This window comes from Acanthochromis polyacanthus, chromosome 14 (assembly GCF_021347895.1).
Source record: "Acanthochromis polyacanthus isolate Apoly-LR-REF ecotype Palm Island chromosome 14, KAUST_Apoly_ChrSc, whole genome shotgun sequence".
In the NCBI taxonomy this organism is placed as follows: domain Eukaryota; kingdom Metazoa; phylum Chordata; class Actinopteri; family Pomacentridae; genus Acanthochromis; species Acanthochromis polyacanthus.
Genome location: NC_067126.1, coordinates 18,653,238 through 18,680,644, shown reverse-complemented (window position 1 = coordinate 18,680,644; position 27,407 = coordinate 18,653,238). Strand labels below are relative to the sequence as shown.

Genomic DNA, 27,407 nt, shown 5'->3' with positions numbered 1-27,407 from the left:
TAAATGTCTAATAACCGGAGTGTAGTGAAATAAACACATAAATGTGTATTTTAGAAGTTATTCATACTAGTCTGACAGAAGACATGAGAACGCAAAACAGTCCAAATTTCAAAATTGACGGGTGCATGAAAAAAGACGACATTTTTGTCTGTAATGTCTTTAAATTTGCGCTATACCCCACTTAAAGACTTCATATCCCAGGAGTCTGTGCGCCGTAAGTGATGTCACCTGACAATGAAGAAGGGAGGGTGTGCTAATGTTTACAACCATTGGTCTGGTAACAATTTTCTCGCAAAAACTGTCATTTTTCCAATATTTCTGCAGCATATGCAATGACTGCTAAATAATGGTGCAAACTACATGACTTCGTCTCGCCTTCAGGTAAAAATATTACTTTTATGAAGCATTTTGGTCACTAGATTAATGAAGCTTGTTAGCGCTTAGCTTGTAAACGTTAATAGATAAACAAACAGCTACACGTAGCACAGTGATGCCATTTACAGACAGACCAACTGGACCTGAACCCGAGCTCCTGTCAGTGAACTACACTTAACTTTACATTCAGATATATCCTACAGCATTAGGGGACTTTTTGCACCTCGCACTGTAGCAATTTAATAGCTACTAAAATAGCTAGCTTGTAAGCTGTATCGCTAGCTTTCAGCAGATGAGGAAGCAGGGCTCATTTTACCACTGGAACTTTAAAGGGTTTCACACATAACTGCAAAATTAGAAATGGAGAATAAACTGTTAATGCAGCCAACTCTCAGAGTGTGTTTCAACGTACAGGACAGCTCTATTTCACACTAGTTCACTGTTAACCCTGCAATGCTTCTAGCCACAGCTGACACTTAGCTAGCTCGCTGGAACTTAACCCACTGCCATAGTCGCATTTAAAGTCCACGTGAGTCAAGATGTAAGTATGTGGTGGTTTAATTGTTTTACACTGTCAATAATTAAACCGGTTGTTTTTCTGTTAGTACTTGCTGCGACATAGTTGCTTTTATAATCAATCAATCAATCAATCAATCAATCAATCAATCAATCAAACAAACCATACAGTATAAGCTGTTTTGCTTCCTTTTTGTTGTGCCAGGTTTTTTGCCATCTGTGAGTCCCTGGTTGGTGTTGACTTACACTGGCTTACACAGTGAATCTAAGCTTACAGCTGGGAAGACCAGGGATAACATTTCTGAGTCTCCATTTTGTTGGAAATCAGGTGTGTATTTCAGTGCAAAACTTCTAACCATATGTTACCTATGCATCTAATATACTGTCATTTACCTTCCATTTACTTTAAATTTGGCTTTAAGATTCTTCACCTAAAGCAAACAGCCTGACAGGTTTGCTCTAGCTAATGTTGTCGTGTTTATTTGCAGATTAGAGCGACCTTGATGATGTCACTGAATGTAAAAGCTGCAGCAGATTTTTATAGTTGATCAAACCTGCAATCATTTGTCTTTTGTCAAATGTTACTTTACACTATACTGTGTAAGAAAAATATTTGAAAAGTCTCACTTGTCCCCCCAGAATGTATCTTTCAAATTCTCAGCTCAAAGTACTGCAAAGATTATTCATTTCTCTATGACTAGATAACATCTATTTTTGGCTCTGATCTAAATATGTTGTTTTGGTATCTGTAGAGTAAAATGTGGCTGGGCTGATGCTGTCTATGTTTAGATAAGAGGAAGACTCTCTCTATGTCTGTGATTGCTTGAAGCAAATTGGTTGATCGCATGGCTGCTGACAAAGATATGAATGAGTGTGTAAGACCAGGACTTTCTACTGCTTCCGACTTTTCACGCTGACCGATCATTTTATGTGGAATTAGTCCTGGTTTATTGGTTTCAAATTGCTCTTAAAGTGTCCAACAATCTCTGAAAGTCTGTCAGAGTTAAAATTTCCACAGAGCTTGTCCTGTGGAAGTACAATCAAAGCAAATGATAGCATTTGCTGTACAGGGATATTGCTATCAAAGCTAAAAGTAATCCTCTGGAACTTACGTTTTTCAGATGCTAGGAGTACACAAAGACTTTTAGCAGAACATTTGATGTCCTTTACTTTGACATTTTAGAGTAAGCAGAACAACCTTAGCCAGTAAATAAACCAGACCATGATGCATCTGCTAATTTTAAGTGGTTCACATGGCAGCAGTGGGCAATGAGGGGTTCGGATTATCCAGTGTTTAAACCATTGATTTCTCTGTTCCTACTTGCCAACTGAACAAAATTATGTCTGTCTTGTAAAGCTGAGAGGCCATCTAGTTAAGGGAAGGACTCAGGAATGACAGTAGAAAGTGTTTTCATATTCTCACAGCTTTTATTTTATACCTTGAACTTGCCAAGATATAAGAAACACAATAAAAAGGGATTTTCATAAAATTTTACTCTATGAGACCTTTAAAAACTTGGAGGTGTAAAGTAATAATTTGTTGCACGCTGTCATTCACAGATGCAGAGAGTGTCTTCTTCTTGAAGGTGGCAGCTATAAAGCTTCAGACACTGACACATCCCATAGAGAACAGGGGTTATACAGTCAGGGTAGAATGAATCATCTTCACTTTATTTTCAAATGAAAAATTGAAAGACACATTTTAAGGATATGCAAGACTTTATTTCATGAGCTGAGAAGAGCCACAATATGAGCCCTTAAAATATAATGAGTTATGCAAATATTTGCATGACTTCTAGATTTTCGTAAGGTGTTGATAGAGAATTTACCGGCTATAAAATTGCTGTAATTATTCCATCAGGAGATCCAGTTTCAAAATTTCTCCTCCTGTTCTCCTCTTCATGTTCATGTTTGAACGTCTTATCAGTAGTCCGATGGAGTGGGTGTTCATCATGAACCGGATGAGCTCTCAGAGTAGCTCTGCAGCCCAGCGGAGGCGAATGGCGCTGGGGGTGGTGATACTTCTGCTGGTGGATGTCATCTGGGTAGCATCCTCTGAGCTAACCTCAGTAAGGCCTTTGTCACTGTGACTTACCTCTCTGTCTGTTTGTGACACAAGTTTGATTCTGATTAAATGGTTGATAAAGTACTCAAAAGCAAAGCTAGTTTACATTAACACTGTTACACCATTAAATATGAAAACACAAATACCAGATTTTCACTTAACACTCTTAGAAGTACCATGTAGTTAATGTGGCAGCTCATGGATTGCATAATTGATGGGTTAATGTCTGAGTTTTTTAACACTGTAGTTCCTATAGCCGCTTTGTGCTGCTGAATAGATAAAACAAGAGGCAGTTTCGGTGTTAGAGCTCAAATATCTTATGCTGATGTCCGCTTATATCTTATTATAATGGAATCGTTACTGTTTAGCAGAATTACAGTAGTAATGAGAAATAAAGCAAAGAAAACCAGCAAACATACAGCCTCTGGTCATCAAATATTGCAGAGAAAAATGAGCATAGATCCACCAGTTACAGCAGCCATCAGATAGTTACATTGTAGTGAATAATACAGTGACTCCTTTTGAAGATATGATAAAGTGAAAATGTCAAGTTTTGCATTGTACTGAGTTAATATATTTTGACGCTGTCCTTCTCTGCTCTTAGGAAAAAAAATAACTTGAAAACTAGAAACACTTAAGATTATAAATAGAAGTTAATGTGAGTGAAAACTGTTAAAACATATTTGAATTGAGTGTGGAGACCTGTGAAATCAAATTTTGTCACTTAAACATGTGAAAGTTTCAACCTTTCAACAACATATGGTAGCTAACCTGTAGAATGGCTATCCTTTATTGCTACATAAGCTGCTGTAACGATATGAATTTCCCCTGGCGTGGGGAGAAATGATCTTATCTTATCCTAACAGTGTCTTTCTCTGGATTCTTCCTGTAGTACATTTTCAAGCGGCAGGAGTACAACAAACCCTTCTTCAGCACATTCACTAAGACTTCTATGTTTGTGCTGTATTTGTTGGGTTTCCTGCTGTGGCGGCCCTGGAGGCAGCAGTGCACTGGCACTCTGAAACGCCGGCACTCTGCATTTGTAAGTAGTCACACCACACTTTCCCCACATGGGGGTGCTATGTCGTTAAAGAATAGTTTCTCAGCACCAGCCCTAGTAAAACAATCATTCAACACTTCTGTTATAGGAAGTCAAACAAAGAGAATGTAAACATCTGAATTTTTGCTTTTGGTCCATGTGTTCATAGTTTGAGTTGCATTTTTCTGCAGTTTGCTGATGCTGAGGCCTACTTTGCACCTTGCACCACTGACACAACTGTGAACAACTGTTTGGTACGCAGTAAAAAATTCTGACTGTATCTGTGGTAGATGAGAGTGCGACCTGATGACTGAGTGAAACATATTGTATCCTATCCCTACAGAGTGAACCTTTGTATGTGCCAGTGAAGTTCCAGGACATACCAACAGAACACTCAAATGGTTTAATTGGAGACTGTGAATCTAGTGAGTACTAATGTCAAAGGGAATGACATGAAGCATATTTATTATCCTGTGTACATAAAATACCCAAGAGAGGGCAGTGGTTCATTAACAGACAAAATCATTTTAGAATCTGTATGGGCGGTACCTCTGTCTCACCTTTTAGGTCCTTTACTTTTCTCTCTTTTACATTCCAGCATTAGTGGGAACAAAGCTATGATTACATACTCTGTTGTATTTCACAGTTATTGTTTTATTTCTCCCACACTGGACTTCCAGAGTCTAGAGCAACACAATAGAATTTGGAAACATTTTCTTCGTGTCGCTGGTGATTTAATTTGTCGTGCCTATGATTGGCACCTGTATTAATAAAAAATGAAGAGGCTTGAGTTCATCTTAGTCATATAAGCACCTAATGAGGCCAACATTTTATTATCAAATACAATAAAGTGATGAGTTTGCTGCAAATACAAGTGGACGCTCAAAATTGCATTTTATTTTCTGTCATTTACATAACACTTGTTTTCTCTGCCTCTGTCACTTCACTGCTGTCTTCATTTCTACCTCCCAGCTTCCAAAAAGCAGCGGGTGCGTTTTAGTAATATCATGGAGGTGCGCCAGCTGCCCTCTACGCAAGCATTAGAGGCCAAGCTGTCCCGCATGTCCTACCCTGCTGCCAAGGACCACGAGGCCATGTTACGGACGGTGGGAAAGCTAACCATCACTGATGTGGCCAAAATCAGCTTTTTTTTCTGCTTTGTGGTGAGTAGAATTGACTTAACGTGGCTATGCTGCTGCGTAATTCATGAGATTATTGTATCTATTTAACAGACACAACCTCAAAACACTTCTAAATTTGGATTAAGGAGATCCAGTGTTCTTTAACCAGATTGAAAAGTAATTTTCTAAAAAATTATAAATGATTGGAGAGCACACTCAGTATGATTTTCAGCTACTTGAAATAGCCATTTGCCTTGAAGACTCAGTGTTGTCTGAGCCTGGGCTATTTCATTACCTTTAGATTCTGAAGACAAAATTGTAAAGTTAATATTTATTGCAATATTTGTCTGACGAACCATCAAAGGTTTAATGGAAGTATACAAATAGTAATAAAAAGTCCATACCTAAGAAGCAGATTTTTATCCTTAAGCTAAAGTCTTCAGTGTTTCTCATTCACTGTTACACACACACACACACACACACACACACACACACACACACACACACACACACACACACACACCCCTGGGGTAACAGACGAACATGTACTGCTCTTCAGAGTGAGGTCTAGAAAGTGTTTTTTCCGCATTATGGGAGAGACTCGTTGTGGACTATTAGTTGAGCACTTTAAAAAAGCAAAAATATTTCGAAAATATTCAAATGCATCTGCTAGAAAACAAAGAACTGTTTTGTGTTTTTTTACGTTTAAATTTGTATTAGTCAGTTATTCAGTTTACTGTAATCAAGTAGTAGTGAGAATGAAACAGAATATATATAAACAAGCAAGATTATATTATTATTATTATTATTAACAAAATTCCATCCGTAGAAAGTCCTTGAAAAGAAACACATAACACATCCAACATGTAGAAAAGTGACACCATTAAGATACCAGTGAAACCATATGGTGAAATAACAAATTGTGTTATGGAAACACCATAAACTGTATTAATTTCTACCACAAATCACTAACACATAAAGTTGTTATGGCTTGTATATTATATACAAGTTGTATATTAGCATTCAGTTACCTTCTTTCACTCACAGTAGATAGAGAGCAACTATTTGCTCTGTAAACACACTGCAACAATGCCCTGCGGTGTTCTTATCCTCTGTTTTTACCGGTGCATTGCTTCCTTGTTCTACTCCTGACCACCATCTGCTGCTGTTGCCACAACTAGGCTCACAGTGTTCATGTTTATACACGTTTTAGTAGAACCAAATCCAAGCAATACAATCCTACTCATCAATAAATAGTTTGTGTCCTCTCTCTTGTTTTTCCGTCTCGCTGCAGTCACTTCTTATGACGCAAAACTGACGGCACATACACTTTATTCTTGTTATTTTCTAGTCAGCCACAACTGTTTCATTGGTACTTTTGTGCCTATAAACAAAACATGCTTCTAGCGTGTAATAATTTTGTGAGTGAGCAGAGAGTAATGGTTTGTGACTGCACACCGTTAGTCATGTGGCCTTTCACATGATGAGCTGCTTTTAATTTGTGGCTCTCTTGGAAATTTTACAGCCGAAAGTTTGACATCCTTAAATTTGACCACCTCAAAGTGAAGGATTATACTCTGAAGCTGAAGATTAAACACACATTATGTTCAGCTTTTTTATGTTTTCAAGCAGACGTTGTCCATCCCCTAATCGTTATGCAGTGTTTAGGACTGATATAGTACAATTCTGGCCTCATTTACTAAGCCCTCCTTTTTAATATCATTGTTACCATTTTAGGGGGACAGTTTATGCCTTCATTAGATAGAGACGATGAAAAGAGAGTGTAGGAAAGAGAGATGTAACAAAGGCCTCCAGGCTTGATCTGCCACAAGGCAGCCATTTTGCTATTGTTTATCCAGTACAAGTTAAGACTGAAAGACACTTTATGGGATGCTTGCTGAATCACAGAACTGACAAGGACTTTAAAGACTGAATTTAAACTTCAGACAGTCTGTAAATCCTGGCTTTGTCATGTAAGTTAAATAGTATTTACCACAGCACAGAGTAATTCTATTGTAAGAAGTTTATCATTCTGTTCACTCTTGACAAGTGCTCTGTTTGTCCTCTAGTGGTTCCTGGCTAACCTGTCCTACCAGGAAGCTCTGTCAGACACACAGGTGGCCATTGTCAACATTCTGTCATCCACTTCAGGTGACTCCCTCGCTCTGTGTGTGTGTCTGCAGAATCCATTGCAGTAGGTAGATTGTACACACAAGACTGGCATACCTACGACTGGTCTAAAGGAAGAGTGTCCTGATTAGGTCATGTTATCCATCATATACAAAGCATGATGAAAAAGTCTAGAGATCCAAAACTATACCTGATTTACATGTCAACACCCTCATCAACACGGTCTCGCTGAGCAACACAACTACACTTGTAGGGCTTTTGCAGGACTTGTAGTTCTCCCTGGTATTCTCATTATTTAAACATGTAAAGCAAATCCGCAATGAATGCTGAATCTCCTCTTCCAGTCTGAAAACTATTGTTTCTTGTCTCTGTGGTGGCCGTAGGTCCATTTCTTGTCGGCTGCGATTATTCTTACTACGAAGACTGGCTCATGTGGTAGAACAGACTGACACAAACGTGATGTGTACTGTTCTGTTCCAGTTTTAGCTCCATGGAGAAATTGCTAATGTGCACCTTCCAGTGATCACAAAATGTGTGTAACACAGATTCTGATGTTTATATCATGATGCCACATGTCTTGACTTGTGAAAGTCACTGCTAGCACAGTTTGCATGTTACTGTGATGCACTCAATGTAGGCACACCAAAAACACTCTCAGAACTTTTAGATCCCATTTCATATTTATTAAACATAGTCTTCAGCTTTGATCCTTAGCTTTCTGAGTAAACTGCATCACCTTTTCCTCCTCAGGCCTGTTCACGCTCATCTTAGCAGGCATATTTCCCAGTAACAGCAGCGACCGCTTTACCCTGTCCAAACTGTTGGCTGTGGCTCTGAGGTAAGAGTGAGCAGTCGTGTTCACGTTTAATATTAGAAGGGCATGCTGATAGGTTTCAGCTCGGTGTATATTAACAACTGTGTTTTTGTTACATGTGGTCAGCGGTATATTTAAAGTCATCATAGTGATCGGAGCCTGATCCCATCATATTCGTTTTCTCAAAGTTGATGTCTCTCAAAGTGACCCTTTCTAAGCACTGGTCACCAAGCAATTACTCTAATTTATGACTGAATGAATTCACTTCAAAACAATGTAATGCTTCTCTATGGTAGGAATTGCATCTCTTTATCTTTGCCCCACTTGTGTCTTGCACAGACCACAAATCTTGTCACATACTGGATCAAAAATGTGAGATAGAGAATTCGTGATCACTGCTGGATTACCACTTTGTTTTGGTGTCGTAAAATGTATAATTTGAACACATGTTCAAACTATACATGCTATATACATGCACACTTAAAAAGAAACCTTTTCCACAGGGCCCTAATATTTTTCTTCAAGTGTTGATATAGGTTGGTAATTAGTCGGTTGCTTAGGTGTGCAGAAAAACTGGATACATGGGGAAATAAGCTAGTGTGACTGTCTTAAAGTACAGAAAATTGCCTACAGTCCTCTAAAGGTCATTATTTAATGTCATATCTCTTTTTGTTTGTAGTGTTTATGTACTGAAATTCCTAGTTGGTTACCTTGCAGCTTCTTAATTGGAGGGAACTTGAGGCGTCTAAAGACAGATTTTATTAGCCTTGGACTGAGCCAGACAAACTGTTTTTTTATGAATGGCTCATCCAACTTTCAGCCTAATGCTGTCCAAGTTGTTGTGAATGGTGAACATATCCCTCATTATGTCATCGTAAGGAAAGTCAGCCATATTGTCTAAGACAAGCTATGCTTTATTTCTGTGTCTCTGTGTTTTATTCTCTGTTGAAGAATATATGAATGTTGTAGCAGTTTTATACTTTTTATTGTTCTTTTTCCTCTTTTGAATTTGAAATGAATTAGTTCAATTCTTGAAGAAGAAGCCTTACTGTGAGTTTCACGTAGTTTCTCTCTTGTTTAGTATGGGAGGTGTTGCCCTCGTGAGTCTCTCCAGCATGGACAGCCCTGATGAGAAAGGTGTCATAGGTAACCACGGAGACAGCGATGAGTTGTCTCTTTTCACATTGCTGTTGTGAAGTGAAGATGCACGTTATTTTCTAGCCTAATAGTGTAGAATTAGTTTAGTTTGAAACCTTTCTGAATGTAATTGACTTAAATCTTTACCAAGGTTCTCTGTGGTCACTGGCTGGGGCGGTGCTGTACGCTATCTACATTGTAATGATTAAGAGGCGGGTGGATCGGGAGGATAAGCTTGACATTCCAATGTTCTTTGGTAAGCAAATACTCAAATAAGGACAAGGCCTTGTCATGTCTGCACTATGTCTGTGTGCTAAAAATCTCACTGACCACAAAGCCACATGTGCACATTTAATTTTATTCAGAATTCTCTAAGCTGAACCTGCTGTGTTTTAGGGTTTGTGGGTCTGTTTAACCTGCTGCTGCTGTGGCCAGGCTTCCTCTTGCTCCACTACACAGGCTTTGAGGCCTTTGAGCTTCCCAGCCAACTCGTGTGGACGTATATCCTCATAAATGGCCTAATCGGAACTGTTCTCTCAGAGTTTCTCTGGCTCTGGTGAGCATCCGACACATCCTTTATTATCATCACAATTCTGAGACCAAATCGATGCAATTTATAGCATCATAAGTACTTTTGCTAATTGTTCTTGAGCAGTGTCTACACTGAAATTCCCCTGTGGTGAGCAGAATTTGTTTCAATAATGCATATTAGTTCAAAAATGCTTCCGTCTGTTCTCAGGGGCTGTTTCCTCACATCATCTCTTATCGGGACGCTGGCATTGAGCCTCACCATTCCTCTCTCTATTATGGCAGATATTTGCATGCAGAAGGTAAGTTTCTGAAAGCAGCTACTTTACAGTAAAAAAAAATTGAAATACAATTAAAGATAGTATTGATAAGATTGAAGAAATTATTAACTTAAAGAGGAAAAAAAACATGTTCAGTAATTTGTAAATTTTTTTTAAAAAAGCACGAAAAAACAACAGCAACAACAACAAATGTTTCCAAAAAATTATTCTGAAGACACAAGTTTTGACCAGTTGCTTTCTGCTGTGTGTGTGTGTTGACAGGTACGTTTCTCTTGGTTATTTTTTGCCGGGGCAATCCCCGTCTTCCTCTCCTTCTTCATTGCCACGCTCTTATGCCACTACAACAACTGGGACCCAGTCCTGGTGGGGCTGAGGAGAGTTTACGCCTTCATCTGTAGGAAACATCGCATTCAAAGGTACACTGTTTGATTACACAGCACCATGTGGCAGTCACGTTCATGGTCTTCAACTCAGAAACAAGCTAAGCAACCGAATGGCTAATTTGTGGATATGCTAACGTATTCACAACCCGTAGTTACAAACCCACATGTACTTTACTGTAATCTTCATCCCCACAGTTTTCAGATTGCTTTCCACTCTTTGAAGTATTGGGTATTTTTCCATTTGGTTCAGTTTTTAAAATGCCACTGAGATTGTCACGTTTTGTTTGAGGTTTCTGTTTGACTCGTGCCCGCAAAATCCCCCATAGAATATTTTGTTCCACTTACTCACAGGATCTCTGATGCATCTTGAATATTTCTTCAAAGGATGGCTTCAAAGGATGTCTTAATGTAATCATCCAGCACTGAAATACTTAAGACAACACAATTAAAACTTGGCAAAAAACTTCTTGCCATGCTCCCTTGACAGCTTTCCATATCGACAGAAATGAAAATGACTGCACATGTGCACCTTCTCTAACAGTTACCATTTTCAAACTCTACTAATGCAGAATAGCACCATAAGTATCATAAGACAGTCAGTTCATTAGAGGGAGAAAACAGAAAGGAACCAGAGAAATGGACACAGAGGTAGTTTTCCTGCTACTAATTTAAACTATTTAGGAAATAGCGATAGAGGACACTGTGCAGTGGTACAACAATTAAAGTGAGTAAAACACAGGCACAAATCTGAGCCTGATAAAGAGCAGACTGCTTGAAGACGCTCCGCTTTTTAAAGACTTGCAGTTAAAACTTTAGCTGTAATACAGATGTAACAAGGCCATGGTCCAGAACAGCCCTAGCTTTAACTTTTCATGGATCACATTCACACAGTTCCACTCTGGGAGTGTAACTCGGAGGGTTCAGGGAATTTTCAGTGTCCAATGATTGAACTAGTGACCTTTGGATTACAAGCTTGCTGCTACAGCATTTTGGCCACCAGTACACATCCCATTAAACTCTTACTAATTAATCTAAGAAGCTACAGTTTCCTAAAAGAGAAAATGATCAGGGACAAGGGAATAAAAATAGAAGAATAGCTGTCCAATGTCTTTCTTAAAAAGGAAAATCTGACATGTTTAAATCAATCTATACACCATGAAAAGTGCGATGAAGTGCATTGTCTGCAAAATTGTCATGATTGAAATTGAAGTCTCAGTTGCTGTTTAATTTTGTAAACTCCCAATGACCTGATATGATATCAAGGTATAAAATTAAGCTTGATTTCAGTCACATAAGGCATGCGTAAGCAGAAGGACAAAACCAATCTGTTTGTGCTGCTTTCCAGGATGGAGACACGAAAATGTTAATTACTGTAGGACTGCAGGCAAGTCATATTGGGCTAATGTATCTTGCATCTACTCTCAGTTGTACGTCACTTTAGATAAAAGCGTCTGTTAAATGTAATTAGTAGAATTGTAGGCTGATAACGGGCATTTATCTGCACATGTAACTTCCTTATTAGTCACACCATTATTTGTGTGCAGTCATGTTCCAATGGACGGCTTGTGTAGCATCGAATGAGGTTGCCATGGAATTTATGACGCAATTGCAACAAGACTGGAAACAGACACACATGCTTAATGGGTGAAAATGCTGCTTCCGCTGTTTAAGAAAGGCAAATGGAAGTTGTTTCTCTCACACAAACACACACCAAGCACCAGTCTAAGTTAATGTACACTGACGTCTGTGCAGGAGATGAGCTGTTGGCAAAATGTGAATATTTTCCCAAATGGTTTCCGTCTTGGTCTTTTAAAAAGTTAAAGCTTTTAAGTTTTTAAAAGAAAGTGATTTGTTGTTTTATTGTACTGTGCTACGTGGCCTATTAGAAATGAGATGACCTTAACTCTGACACATACTTACAGTCTATTCTTCTCTGACATTCTTCCAAGGATAATGGACTCCGTTTGTAGCTCACAGCCTTGCTAAGTTAAGTCTGTAATCAGATGTACATGCTTGACTGACTAACCTCTCTGCGGCAGTTATGCGCTCCATTCTTCTGTGAATACTTGCCGAGGGATGATTATAATAATGATGGTTGTCAAAGTGATGACTGTGATGATGATCGACACTCCGTTGTCCTCCTGCCCACAGACTGCCAGAAGACAGCGAGCAGTGTGAAAGCCTTATTCCCCTCCACACCGTCTCCCCCAGTGAAGGAAGCTTCTGTTCGTGATCCAGCAGTCCAACAAAATGTAAATGATAATTCTGCCCTCAGCTTGTGTGTTGCTGACTTGTGTGTTTAAAAATGTTCATGATATTCTGTTTGTGAACATAAAGACGCGTGAATCTGGGTTGATTGAAACATAAGAGGGAACGAAAAGAAGGAATCCTTCATATACTTACACTCTGTTCAGTAGTTGAAGAGTTGCTGTGTCCTTTATGCTTTTGAATAATTTAAATTTGCACTGATTAGAAATGTTTATGTTAACAATGAATCAAATTACTGTGGCTAATGTGAAAGAGGTCACTCGGCAGGGACAAACCCACTGAGAATTATCATCCAACTCTACAGAGCTTTTGAGCCTGTTATTAGTTCACTGTTTTGGTTTTCCAGCCCAATGTTTCCACTGTTATCAGTCTTTTTACAGCAGAAGCAGGCAGCTGTTTTCAGCAAAAACAAAAAACAAAATTCCAAATCAATTTTGCTTCATGTCTGCTGAATTTGTGAATGGCCAGCTTGCTCACACATTCATCACTGCATTATTAGCCAGTGGTGCATTCAGCTTGGTGGCCAAAAAACTGCAGCTTAAATGATAAAATTGTAAAAGATCAGTGTCCAAACAGTACGATTTTCCAGAGTTAGTTGTTTGCCTTGAGCGTCTGTGAAGTATTTGTCTGATGCCCTCAGTGTTTAGACATGCAGTTGAGTAAGAGGGACAGAGGAGGAACAGGACAGGATGATTAACACGGAAATATTTCAGACTGAAGCTTATCCTCCCACTCCACAAAGTCTGCATCTCAGTGAAGTCACCCGTCTCTTCACTATTCACAGTTTAGTCAAACTATCTGCCTCCCAAACCCACAAAGTAATTGCAGCAGGACAGAGAGATATTTTGAACTCAGCATGTGGTCTAATAGAGGCGTTTATGGAGAATGAAAACAGTCCGATTTAGGACGAGTTAAGCTTGTCTGTTGGGCATGTAGCGTCTAATGGAGGAGACAGTGCATATCTACACACGTGGACAAAATTGTTGGTACCCCTCAGATAAAGAAGGAAAAACCCACAATTCTCACTGAAATCACTTGAAACTCACAAAAGTAACAATAAATAAAAATTTATTGAAAATTAAATAATCAAAATCAGCCATCACTTTTGAATTGTTGATTAACATAATTATTTAAAAAAACAAACTAATGAAATAGGGCTGGACAAAAATGATGGTACCCATAACTTAATATTTTGTTGCACAACCTTTTGAGGCAATCACTGCAATTAAACGATTTCTGTATTTGTCAATGAGCGTTCTGCAGCTGTCAACAGGTATTTTGACCCACTCCTCATGAGCAAACAGCTCCAGTTGTCTCAGGTTTGATGGGTGTCTTCTCCAAATGGCATGTTTCAGCTCCTTCCACATATGTTCAATGGGATTCAGATCTGGGCTCATAGAAGGCCACTTTAGAATAGTCCAACGCTTTTCTCTCAGCCATTCTTGGGTGTTTTTGGCTGTGTGTTTTGGATGGTTGTCCTGTTGGAAGACCCATGACCTGCGACTGAGACCAAGCTTTCTGACACGAGGCAGCACATTTCTCTCCAGAATGCCTTGATAGTCTTCAGATTTCATCGTACCTTGCACACTTTCAAGACACCCTGTGCCAGATGCAGCAAAGCAGCCCCAAAACATGACTGAGCCTCCTCCATGTTTCACCGTAGGGACAGTGTTCTTTTCTTCGTATGCTTGGTTTTTGAGTCTATGAACATAGAGTTGATGTGCCTTACCAAAAAGCTCCAGTTTGGTCTCATCTGTCCAAAGGACATTCTCCCAGAAGCTTTGTGGCTTGTCAACATGCATTTTTGCAAATTCCAGTCTGGCTTTTTTATGAGTTTTTTTCAGCAGTGGTGTCCTCCTTGGTCGTCTCCCATGAAGTCCACTTTGGCTCAAACAACGACGAATGGTGCGATCTGACACTGATGTACCTTGGCCTTGGAGTTCACCTTTAATTTCTTTGGAGGTTGCTCTGGGCTCTTTGGATACAATTCCAACGATCCGTCTCTTCAATTTGTCATCAATTTTCCTCTTGTGGCCACGTCCAGGGAGGTTGGCTACTGTCCCGTGGGTCTTGAACTTCTGAATAATATGAGCCACTGTTGTCACAGGAACTTCAAGCTGTTTAGAGATGGTCTTATAGCCTTTACCTTTAAGATGTTTGTCTATAATTTGTTTTCGGATGTCCTGGGACAATTCTCTCCTTCGCTTTCTGTTGTCCATGTTCAGTGTGGTACACACCTTTTCACCAAACAGCAGGGTGACTACTTGTCTCCCTTTAAATAGGCAGACTGACTGATTATGAGTTTGGAAACACCTGTGATGTCAATTAAATGACACACCTGAGTTAATCATGTCACTCTGGTCAAATAGTTTTCAATCTTTTATAGAGGTACCATCATTTTTGTCCAGGCCTGTTTCATTAGTTTGTTTTTTTAAATAATTATGTTAATCAACAATTCAAAAGTAATGGCTGTTTTTGATTATTTAATTTTCAATAAATTTTTATTTATTGTTACTTTTGTGAGTTTCAAGTGATTTCAGTGAGAATTGTGGGTTTTTCCTTCTTTAACTGAGGGGTACCAACAATTTTGTCCACGTGTGTATGTGTCCAACACTGCAACTAATCTTTATTAACTGATGATTATTTCATCATAAATCTCCCTTCCTTATCAGTTATTTGCTTATTGTTTCCACCACCAAATATACTAATAATAGCCATCACAAGGCATTCATTTTTTTTTTGGTATGTAGTATTTTGTCATGCTACTGGCTGAAATGCTGTAAAAACTGCTGTCAGAACCAATACTTCAGACATCAGAGTTTGCGTACAGGTTCTGAGAAGTGCAGCTATGTACAGTTAAACCATGAATTTAGCACTCATCCTAATACTTTGCAGTCTTGGAGTCCACATGGAGGTTGCATCATATACGTGCACATTTATGTATTCTGTACATGCTCACTGCAAATCAGATCAGAATGGTTTTCCACTACATTAGTGCACCTGTACCAACACTTCCATGCAACAGTCAATGAAATGGTCTCCAGTGGAGTCTGTGTGATGTAAATTTTGTCATAAATTGGGGCATACCATCCTCTCTGTGGACGTCCTCACATACCCAGTTCTTTGTGACTTTGACGTAGCTTAATGGCCGTGCAAATTGTTTCAGAAATTCCATCACACAAACCCTTGCATACTGGCGAATGCACCAAGTGTCTGTTTACAATGAAATGGCAAACTGTAGAAAAATGTATTTGGAAATGAGCCTACTTCTCACAGGAGTTGTTCCCTCAGTCACTTAGTTTAGCATCTCAAGGTGACATTAGCAGCTACTGACTAAGTAGCAAAAATGTATTTATATAGCACCCTTCACAGATACAAACTCACAAAGTGTTTTACAACAGTAAAAAGCAAAACATATAAAAAAATAACAATAATAAATAATGCAATGATAAAACAGAGTAGTAACAGTTCAAATCCAGTGAGTCACAAAGTAAAGCGGCTACATGTCGACCAGAAGCCTGTCTGAATAAAAACGTTTTCAGCAGCCTCATAAAAGCTCCACAGGAGTCGACCGATCTCAGCTGTAGAGGAAGAGCGTTCCACAGTTTTGGTGTGAGAGCTGGGAAAGCACAGTCGCCACTGGTTTTATACTTGCTTTCTGGGACAACAAGTAATTTTCGCTGGCCTGATCTAAAAGCTCTATTTGGGGCGTAAGGGAGAAGGAAGTTCACAACGTACCGCTGTGTTTGTCCACGCAAAGCAGTAAAAGTTAGCACCAGAATTTTAAAATGAACACGAGAATTGATCGGGGGCCAGAGAAGAGAGGACAGGACTGGGGTGATGTTAGATCTCTGGTTAGTTCCTGTTCAACGACGAGCAGCTGCATTTTGACCTTCAGACAGGGCGATTTAGAGAGGACTGATTAAAACAGGTTAAAAAAAAAAAAGACATTACAATAGTCTAAATGAGGTGTATTGTCAGATTTTGAGAAGGAAGAAGAAAGCACATAACTTCAAAAGACAATACCTCCTGTTCTGCATTGTTTTAGATCTTTTCTTCAGGCCTTTTTATCACAGATTGTTTTGCAGTGCGGTGGAGTATTTTGTGAGCACTACATAGAAGTGTGTTTGAATAGTGTTTGTCTCCTTTTTCTCACTCCTTTTTATGTGTCTCCCAAGGTGGCCAATGTGGATCTCACTGAGCTGACAATCTGGAAGCTTTCAGAGACGTTGAACTCGCCCCAGTGCCTCCTATTAAATCTATTTATTTTCTACAGTGTTGAGATGACCCATCCATTTCTACAACCTCATTTTTATTTTCACATTTCAGTCAGCATAGACTAAGAGTCTGTTTTACTCTTCTTCTTTTTTTTCTCTCTTTCTGTGTATAAAGAAACATTATGGTACTCAAGGTGCTGGACATTATTAGTGATTACTATAGGGTCATGTGACCAAATGGATCGGTACATGTTGAACTCAGTCCGAACGCTAACAGAGGAGGAGTAGTTGTGTGTTATTTTTAAAGAGCTGAACCAAAAGGGAGGACTTCCACTGTTTTCAGAGGACACTGTGACTGTTGTCCACTGGCCTTCCAAAGCCTTGCTGCTTGTTTGTTAAGTCTGTCAAACGCTTATAGTGCATAAAAAGTTTTGCTTTTGAAAGAGTAGATCTGCTCTTATTCATTTATTATGCCCTGACACATTTCTTATAAGTCAATCTATGTATCTGCAATATTTTTATGAGCAGTAATTGGGCCAAATCAGAAATGTAGTACAGTCATGATTTCATGCTAGCCAGCCTCAGAGAGGGACATCTGTGCGTCTTGTGAAATACTTTGCATTTCTTTTCGAACGCTTTCCTGATAAGATTTGACATTTTAGCATCTCGACTGAAAATCTCTCCCTTTTGTTCCAACTGGGTTTTGTTTTGATTTACTGTTAGCAAGTATGCTGACTTGAAAAATGAAGTAACACTACAGCTAAAGGCAGCAAGAAAGCACCGCATCGTCCATGTCAGCCGCTTTCTTGCTTCCTCCTGCTCCTCTGGTGGTGCTGCATCCTGAAGACAAACTGTGACAGAGACATTAACGTTGTGTTTGAACATGAGCAGGATAGTAAGCCTTCTGCTATAAGCTATAAAATGCCTTGCTGCAATAACGGTCGTCTGCTTGAACGAGCAGTTTCCTCTTCAAAATGGGTGTAAATACTGTACACAGTGAAACATGAACATAGTATTGATGTTTTATTTGTGAAATTGAAGTGACCACTACAGATTTATCTTGAGACTATGTATCAGATAATATTTTATGTATCATTGTAAATGATTACTGCTGGAGGAAGAGTTTGCACCACAGCCAAATTCTCTTTTTCTTGCATTTGAGATTATATTGCACCAACTGGACTGTATGTTTTTCCCTTAAGCAAAGTGATTTTTTTTTTCTTCTGTGCTTGTGATTTCATGTGAAGAAGCCTTTCATTAAGCAGCCTCAGTGTCGGTCGTGTAATCCAGTATGTAAACCCTACAGTCGAAGGTGAAATGTCACTCCACTCATCCTGTTAAGTGTCAGATGTGTATACATTTTTATGGAGTGTTTTTATTGCACTCATCATTGGCAGGGAGTATGAAGTGGAAGAAGTAATAGCCGGCCAGTGAGGGTAAATCAACAAGTTCAGCACTTTAAGTGACAGGTATAAAATTGTTTCGTTTGTGTTCATCGTTGCACTTGCTGTGTCTTTGCCAATCACCTTCTGTCACGATTGCAGGTATGAAAGCTTTTCAAGGATGATTAGTTTGGAAGAGGTAATGTTGTCCATGTTGTGAAAGAACATTCGTCTTTCTCTTCTTTTATCGACGGTGCTTGTGGAATCATTGATATGATTATTTTTCTTTCTCAGGTTCTTTGTCTTGTTTTCATTCACTGAGCATTTCTTTGTCTTTTAAGTGTCATTAATGAAGATGTTATACAATCTACAAGAAGGCCACAAAAGCCTAATAGTGACTTCCCTTTTTCAACCTAATCTCTTGAATAATTCTCTTACTTTGCAAGTCTGTTTTCTTACTTCGGTGCACAATTAAAACATATCTTTTTAAATCTCTGTGTAAATAGTGTATTTTTATTCAAGGTGCACCTGCGATATTCGTTCTCATCTGTGGACTGAAGTCATATTTCGTCTAAAAACAGATTATTGGCAGAGAGAACGGAGTTAATAGCCATGAGTCTGAGTCCTCATGGTGTGCTTTTACATAGCAGTCCTTCCTGCATAAGTTCATGATAAAGTCACCAAAAAATGACTATTTGCCATACGTTGATTTGCCACATAGAAAAAAGTGACATATGAAATTGTGTACTCGTCTCAGCTTTGTCATTCCTGTAAGAACTGGACGCGAATGTCAACATGTTGGCACTAAAACGGGGAGATTAACCAGCAACAAGATAACGGCCATTAACTAGCACAACTGTTTGGCATAACGACACAATTTACATAGTTAACGTTAAGTAACATCTTAACAAGACACTTTTGCTGACTGAACAAGTTTACTATCCTGTAATACACACGTGGACAAAATTGTTGGTACCCCTCAGTTAAAGAAGGAAAAACCCACAATTCTCACTGAAATCACTTGAAACTCACAAAAGTAACAATAAATAAAAATTTATTGAAAATTAAATAATCAAAAACAGCCATTACTTTTGAATTGTTGATTAACATAATTATTTGAAAAAACAAACTAATGAAACAGGCCTGGACAAAAATAATGGTACCTCTATAAAAGATTGAAAACTATTTGACCAGAGTGACATGATTAACTCAGGTGTGTCATTTAATTGACATCACAGGTGTTTCCAAACTCATAATCAGTCAGTCTGCCTATTTAAAGGGAGACAAGTAGTCACCCTGCTGTTTGGTGAAAAGGTGTGTACCACACTGAACATGGACAACAGAAAGCGAAGGAGAGAATTGTCCCAGGACATCCGAAAAAAAAATTATAGACAAACATCTTAAAGGTAAAGGCTATAAGACCATCTCTAAACAGCTTGAAGTTCCTGTGACAACAGTGGCTCATATTATTCAGAAGTTCAAGACCCACGGGACAGTAGCCAACCTCCCTGGACGTGGCCGCAAGAGGAAAATTGATGACAAATTGAAGAGACGGATTGTTGGAATTGTATCCAAAGAGCCCAGAGCAACCTCCAAAGAAATTAAAGGTGAACTCCAAGGCCAAGGTACATCAGTTTCAGATCGCACCATTCGTCGTTGTTTGAGCCAAAGTGGACTTCATGGGAGACGACCAAGGAGGACACCGCTGCTGAAAAAAACTCATAAAAAAGCGAGACTGGAATTTGCAAAAATGCATGTTGACAAGCCACAAAGCTTCTGGGAGAATGTCCTTTGGACAGATGAGACCAAACTGGAGCTTTTTGGTAAGGCACATCAACTCTATGTTCATAGACTCAAAAACCAAGCATACGAAGAAAAGAACACTGTCCCTACGGTGAAACATGGAGGAGGCTCAGTAATGTTTTGGGGCTGCTTTGCTGCATCTGGCACAGGGTGTCTTGAAAGTGTGCAAGGTACGATGAAATCTGAAGACTATCAAGGCATTCTGGAGAGAAATGTGCTGCCGAGTGTCAGAAAGCTTGGTCTCAGTCGCAGGTCATGGGTCTTCCAACAGGACAACGATCCAAAACACACAGCCAAAAACACCCAAGAATGGCTGAGAGAAAAGCGTTGGACTATTCTAAAGTGGCCTTCTATGAGCCCAGATCTGAATCCCATTGAACATATGTGGAAGGAGCTGAAACATGCCATTTGGAGAAGACACCCATCAAACCTGAGACAACTGGAGCTGTTTCCTCATGAGGAGTGGGCCAAAATACCTGTTGACAGCTGCAGAACGCTCATTGACAAATACAGAAATCGTTTAATTGCAGTGATTGCCTCAAAAGGTTGTGCAACAAAATATTAAGTTATGGGTACCATCATTTTTGTCCAGCCCTATTTCATTAGTTTGTTTTTTTTAAAATAATTATGTTAATCAACAATTCAAAAGTGATGGCTGATTTTGATTATTTAATTTTCAATAAATTTTTATTTATTGTTACTTTTGTGAGTTTCAAGTGATTTCAGTGAGAATTGTGGGTTTTTCCTTCTTTAACTGAGGGGTACCAACAATTTTGTCCACGTGTGTATACAGGATAGTAAACTTGTTCAGTCAGCAAAAGTGTCTTGTTAAGATGTTACTTAACGTTAACTATGTAAATTGTGTCGTCAGTCTGCTTAAGTGCTAAAAAAAATGAACGTGGAAGAACTTGTAATGCTAAGCATCTGCAGATTGTACTATACAAATATTCTCCCATGGAAGCAAAAGTATTTACACATATGACTCCTGTGGTTCGTTTTGTGTTTGTACTATGAAAAGGCACCTTCAGTTCTTTTACATATTGACTTTTAAAGATTGCACAATATATTTTGTATCATATGCAAAAGACATTTACATTCCTTTCAGTGTTTAGTGCTGCACAGTGGCTATTAATTCAGATGATTGAGACCATAGAAAGATGAAACTTTATTTCAGTACTTGTCTTGAGAAGCCAGGAAACACTGAGCTTTGCAATATCAGACTTCATATCAGATCTGATCATAAAGGCTAATGACATAATATTGACTTTAACCTACTGTTACATAAAGCAGCAGACATGTTAAGAGATCAGAGGTTACATTTTCTCTGACTCATTTCAAGGGGACTTTGAGTGTCCCATTAAAGGAAACCGATTATTGTCTTTCTAAGGCTCCTTACTGTAAAAGGTCACTCTTTTCTGATCGACAGGCTGTGTGATAGTGTTTGCTTTTGTCTACTGGTCATATAGACTGCATTTAACAGGTGGGTGTAACCTCCGAGTATGAAAATAAAACCAATGCAGAAGTGTCTGAAACCTGCATTATTTCTAACAACCAGCAGGGGGTGACTCCTCTGGTTTGAGACAGAAGTCAGACTGTGTAGATATCTATGATAAAATGACCCTACTTCTCACTTGATTGTTGAGTTTATGGTCTCAGTCATTAGTTCCAAATCTGCTTCAAAACTGCATGATGCTCATTTGATTGATGAGTTCTACTGAAAGTAAAATAGGCAAAAAAGAGAAGGGTGTGCATCGTGTCCTCAAGTTCCAAAAACAGTGAGGCCTTAAAACAGTAGTCCATAAACCAGTGTGTGATGTCTCTGTCAGTCTTTTATACACAGTCTATAAACTGCTACCAATCAGTGCAAAAGATCTGTAACGTTGGTATTGAAATTCCAAAAACAAACGGTACACCTGCTAAGTAAGGAGTGGACAGCATGAGCATCCACAGCAATAAAGAATCAGCAGGATGTCTCTGTCTGGTAAATATTAGACTCATTACCTGCCTGTTGTTTGAAAAATAATGGATCTACTCTGTCAGTCACAAGCTGTATGTAGTTTTTTCTCTGTATGATCCTTTTAACAGGTATGCTTTTGGAAATCTGCTGAATTGCTGACTGAAAACATCTGCTGTCAGGAAATACCAACAGAAATATAGCCAGAAAAATGCTATCTACTGTTGCCAAATGACTGTCTGGTATCTCCTAGCACCATCAGTTATGCTGGATTATATTAAATGCCTGTAGTAACACTAAAATAAACTGTTTTGTAAGAGCATGTGCATACATTTACCACAAAGACTGCAGTTTGAGTTTGTGGGCGTGCAGCGCCTGAAGATGTTACCTTGTCTTGTTTGTGACCTTAGCCACTTTTATTATAAACAGCTGGCACTGTAGCATCATGTCTATGAGAAGATAAGGCAAAGCATAGCATCACATTCAGTGTGAAGTGGAGATTCAAGCAAATAAGACTTTTTGTTGCATCCTTTTGTTTCTTTAGTCATTTTTTGGGATGTAAACTATAACATACTGAGTGAGGAAGTTCAGCTAAATCCTTAAATAAAGCTGGGGGCTCATTTAAAACCTTCAGCTGGGACAAATTTGAGGGCAGGGTTACAGTTAGTAACTGATGTCTGCTTTGTGTGGTCCCACATCACATCCTATTTATCCACATCAGTGTTTATACTGAGTTTGCCATGTCTGCACAGCATCCAGCACATTTACAGTCACTTTGACATAACACAGTCTATAGAAGTATCTAAAAAGTTAGACCAAACATATTTGGTGAGTTTGCATTTTTCTTGAAGGTGTTCACATACCAATAGGGTTGCACCCTCAAATAAATCACACATTTTATCAATCTTTGTCTATGATTGAAAAAAAAAGCCAGTAACCTTAGACTGGAATCAGTTTGGGGGTTAGGTTAGACTTATCCTCTAGTTTCTGTAAAATAAAGCAGCTATTTGCAGTAGTGGAAATTAGAGGATTATTCTTGTAGGGGTTCCTCTGTTGCTCACTGATGTCCTGAAGTGTAAACTTGGGAAATACTTTTGATTATTTTCTATTTTTGCTTGCCCAGACATAGAAGTTTTATAAGGACACATAATCTTTCAGTTAGACATAACCTAATCACACTGTATTACAAGACAAACACTCAGAGAGAGCAGTACTCCGCCAAGGCTGTTCGCACTGAACTGCATGATTTCTGACGGATGAAATCTTCAAAAAAAATTGTGTCCATAGTGGTAGATTTGTAGGAGGATTGCAATCATGTGATCGTCAGCAGGCAGCTGACGTAGTGTTCACTTGTAGTCATAGCTACAGTAACACTGTGCCCCAATCTAGCACCGATACAAAAATCTTTAACAAATTTGTGAATCCAGATTTTAATCCTCATCACTACCAAAATCTAATCACTTGGTCCTTGTGTCATTTCTGACCTTTCTTTTAAATTTCATCCAAATCTGTTTGTCCATTTTTGAGTAATGTTGCGAACAGACAGACAGACAGACAGACCAGTGTCGATCATTACATTACTCTGCCGCATTTTTTGGTGGGGTAATAATCTGTTTGCAAACAATGACATGATGGATAAATGTGGTTTAAACAATGCAGTAAACCATTAAAAGAATTGGTGACTTTATACAGACTTACTGAAATAAAATCTGTACTAATTGTTAATTCAAACAATTGTATGGAGCAATAATATATTCCTACTGAATGAACTTGTAGATATTTTCAAAATCTGAGGGCCAATTCATGAGGGGAAAATGACATAAAAACAAGCAGCTTCTGTTGAGGTCTTGTCATTCCCCGTCAGCTGCAGAGGTCTGCCTTGTGGAGGAGCCGCCATCTTGTCTGCAGCCAGGTACTCTTGTGTTTTTTTAGCCATTTCGTGCTGGTTCATTTCTTTGAACATCTGACAGCTGTGGATGATAACTAGCAGTATGAAACTATTCATGATCTCAAAGTCACAGTAACCATTTCATGTAGTCACTTAAACACAACCACTTCATTACTGACGTATAATACAGGCATTGTCTCATGCCATGTAATTACAAACAGGCACCTGAACACAATAGTAGATAATACAAGCTACAAATTAAGAGACTTTAGTGTCATAATGGACAATCAACCTTGATTTTGCTTTATTCACTTTTGACAGTCGACATCTGGCTGACAGTGTGCTGCCACACGGAGCACAGTGGTTTAATTGAAGGCATCTGACAATAGTCAATCACAGAGAGAGGGTACTCAAAGCTTCTATCTAATCAGGATCATCCTGTCTTCATTATTTCGGTTCTGCACTGTTAAAGAAACTTTAAGTTAGATAAAGTTGAAGAAAATTGTTCTTTTTTTACTCTTAGGATTAATGCAGCAAAGCATTCTACTGTTCAGTTTAATGGAAGAGAACGACCAAAGAGTAATCACTGAATATCTTTAAAACACAGGACAACCAGTCTCTAAGAGAGATTTTCTTTAATATGAACACTGAATTTCCTTGAAGCCTGGTGATGAACTCACTTCACTCTAGTTACGCAGCTTCTCTGTGTCTGGTTTATTTCACTCTGGTTCCTGTTTAGAAAGCTTCCCCACCTGTTTTTTTTAAAGGTCACTTTCAGGATCTCAGTGTGTCCTATCTCTATTTTTATCTTTAACACAATCTCCAAACAAAACTACTAGATTGTAAATCTCATACAATTTGATTTATTTGACCAAAATATATTTTTTTATTTACTGGGTTGCAGATTGAAACAACTTTTTAACTGAGTTTCTAATCTCTACTAAAACTTGAAGTAAAATGTTATGTGATAGAGGCACATTAGTGCTGATGATAAGAAATGAAAGCAGGCTCCATTTCTCATGCTGTCTCTGGTAGTGGTTAATGTTTAACTGCCCTACCCTTGTGGGAGGGAGAAGGGAATTTGTGTGAACTGAATGTTGGCTAACTCTTTGCTCAGACTGAGGTGAAAGCACCGACTCCACTAGGACTTGAGAGGACTCTGGGGGATCCTAGATGATCATCAAGACTGGAAGGAGATGGACCAGGCATAGGGCCACCTGGGACATGTTAAATTGTTAAGATAGTGAGTATTTAGAACATAATAGAAAGAGCATTGCTATCCTAATGTTTTCTACTTTGAGTGCTATACCTGTTGTGATGTGAGTTTCCCACTCAATGGGATACTCTGCTTGAAGAATCAAGAATCATTTCAGACAACGAAGTGTTCAGTATAAGCTGTTATCTTGGAAAACCGCTCGCCTCTGGATCTTGGCTCTAATCACAGGGGCTGCACCCAACAGCACTGATAAGCTAATCAATACCTGGAAAATCTGAACTCACTACTCTGGAACCATGAGCGAGGAAATGGAGATAGCAGATGAAAAAGACTGGAGGGAACTTGAGCCCAACTACCCTGTTAAGATCTTCTTAACGATCTTTTACAGTCTCATCCTGGTGACAGGTATTGTGGGAAATTCAATCACTATCAGAGTGACACAGGTGCTAAAACGTAATGGCTACCTGCAGAAAAATGTGACTGACCACATGGTTAGCCTTGCGTGCTCAGATTTGTTGGTGCTCCTCATCGGCATGCCAGTAGAGCTCTACAGTGCCATCTGGTTCCCCTTCACGTCGGCTACAGGCAACGCTTCCTGCAAAATTTACAATTTCTTGTTTGAGGCTTGCAGCTATGCCACCATCCTCAATGTGGCTACGCTGAGCTTTGAGCGCTATGTTGCTATCTGCCACCCTTTTCGTTTCAAAGTTTTGGGTGGAAGACGCACCTCGGCCCTCATCACCTTTGCCTGGCTGGTGTCTGTACTCGTGGCACTGCCGTTGCTGATTGCCACAGGAACACAGGGACACATCCCCATCCTAGCAGATACACCTGTACAGAACCTGACTTTCTGCACCAATCTGAGGGAGCGCTGGGTGATGTACAGAGCCAGCATCTTTGTTTCTTTCATCATCTATATGATTGTGCTAATCTGCGTTGCCTTCATGTGCCGGGCGATGATCCTGGTCCTGCGGAGACCTTTGGGATCCATAGATGGAGGGATTGACGCCGTTCAAAGAGCACCCAAGCATGAAAGTGCAAAGGTCAAGACAGCCAGGAAGCAGACCATCATTTTTCTGGGTAAGTTGTTGCTTTAATATCTTCAAAGGACACCTTGTTCCACTAACTGTTCAAAGATCTAATTTTAGAGCTCCAGCTTGTATTGTGTTTGTACTGTCTGACCTTTAATACCTTTGGCTTTTAAAGCTCTGAAAAGGTGTTTGTAAGTGATATTGTCTGGGCACTATGTGTGGTGCTATAGCTGTCTGTGCTATTAGCAGCCCAGGATGTGCAGATGAGCCAGACAGCCTCTTCATCTGTTTACAGCAGCAGTGAGAGCATCACTTTGACTCTGTGCCACAAGTAGAAATAATACATACAAGTCAAGGCTGTGTTTTCAATGTTCTGACCATTCAAAAGATTGATTTCATACAAAGACACACACACACACACACACACACACACACACACACACACACACACACACACACACACACACACTAGCTGTGACGCTTGTTTACATTCTGTTTATACAATGAAGACAGCTGTGTCCACAGAAACAAGTTCAGTCCTTCCTTTTCTGTCCAGACAAAATTATGGCAATACAGACTTGAAGTTCAAATTTACAGCGTGTATTTTAAGGTAGTCTCTCTAATAGTACCAACAAGCCACATGGCCATGACTTCCCCTTAATTATACTGACATGAAATCCACACGAGGATAAAAAAAAAAAAAACGAGAGCAAAACCTCACAAATGAGCTCACAGAGAGGGGTTCTTACTCCAGGGCAGTGAGATTTGCCCTGGAAGCCAAACCTGCCAATAGTTGACCAACTCAGATACAACTTTAATAACCGAATTTGCATAATAAACAGATTGGGAGTGCTGGGGTGGACATCCTGTGGACAGGAGCTTCGTCTTGCGCCACTGGATATCAGCTAGTATTAGGCATGAGAAGGCAGAGACTCAGAGATGTTAACGGATGTTGATAAGCTCCACTGCAGACGGGCTGAAATGAAAAAAGATAGGAGATACACCAGTACATACAGCAGACAAACTCCCCAATTCCTCAGTCATACAGCACACTGGTCACACACAGTGACCACATAAACACACAGCACTCTGACAGGAAACACGACACGCATGAACTAAATTCCAGCCACTGGTGAAGGAATATAGTGAAATAAAACTTTTATTCCCTGTAAAAAGCACTTTTAAAAAAATTCTTCAAGACATTTTCCAAGAAGCAGATTAAAGAAGCAATGTCCCCTTTCTTTGTGCAATATGTAAAT

General features: G+C 39.2%; 2 protein-coding genes across 6 annotated transcripts in view; both read left to right on the top strand.

Moving 5' to 3' along the window:
• The first annotated feature begins 214 nt into the window (after nucleotides 1–214).
• Nucleotides 215–18,747, top strand: LOC110948611 (solute carrier family 35 member F5). Of its 5 annotated transcripts, XM_051958555.1 has the most exons (17): nucleotides 215–381; nucleotides 839–916; nucleotides 1,097–1,219; nucleotides 2,819–2,960; nucleotides 3,849–3,998; nucleotides 4,187–4,249; nucleotides 4,339–4,420; nucleotides 4,968–5,158; nucleotides 7,186–7,267; nucleotides 7,997–8,084; nucleotides 9,142–9,206; nucleotides 9,349–9,453; nucleotides 9,594–9,753; nucleotides 9,937–10,027; nucleotides 10,268–10,422; nucleotides 12,541–12,641; nucleotides 16,836–18,747. In XM_051958555.1, exons 4-16 carry the CDS (start codon nucleotides 2,826–2,828, stop codon nucleotides 12,620–12,622), a joined length of 1,449 nt encoding a protein of 482 aa, XP_051814515.1. In that variant the 5' UTR covers nucleotides 215–381; nucleotides 839–916; nucleotides 1,097–1,219; nucleotides 2,819–2,825; the 3' UTR covers nucleotides 12,623–12,641; nucleotides 16,836–18,747. The 5 variants fall into 5 exon arrangements, with proteins under 5 accessions (XP_051814515.1, XP_022045918.1, XP_022045917.1 ...); XM_022190226.2 differs by lacking the exon at nucleotides 839–916 and having other exon boundaries at nucleotides 2,822–2,960; XM_022190225.2 differs by lacking the exon at nucleotides 839–916.
• Nucleotides 18,748–25,014: 6,267 nt separating this feature from the next.
• The window catches only part of gpr39 (G protein-coupled receptor 39), a 54,269-nt gene continuing 51,876 nt past the window's right edge, over nucleotides 25,015–27,407 (top strand). Inside the window, exon 1 of the mRNA XM_022190223.2 lies at nucleotides 25,015–26,197. Within this exon, the coding sequence (XP_022045915.2) occupies nucleotides 25,414–26,197 (784 nt within the window). The 5' untranslated portion in view covers nucleotides 25,015–25,413. The remainder of the gene's footprint in view (nucleotides 26,198–27,407) is intronic.

Excerpts from the sequence above, each read along its gene's own strand:
- LOC110948611 (XM_022190226.2), top strand. The coding sequence starts at position 2,826 with ATGGAGTGGGTGTTCATCATGAACCGGATGAGCTCTCAGAGTAGCTCT. Across the intron at positions 4,250-4,338 it reads CAACTGTGAACAACTGTTTG|AGTGAACCTTTGTATGTGCC; the intron begins GTACGCAGTAAA and ends CTATCCCTACAG. Across the intron at positions 9,207-9,348 it reads TGATGAGAAAGGTGTCATAG|GTTCTCTGTGGTCACTGGCT; the intron begins GTAACCACGGAG and ends ATCTTTACCAAG.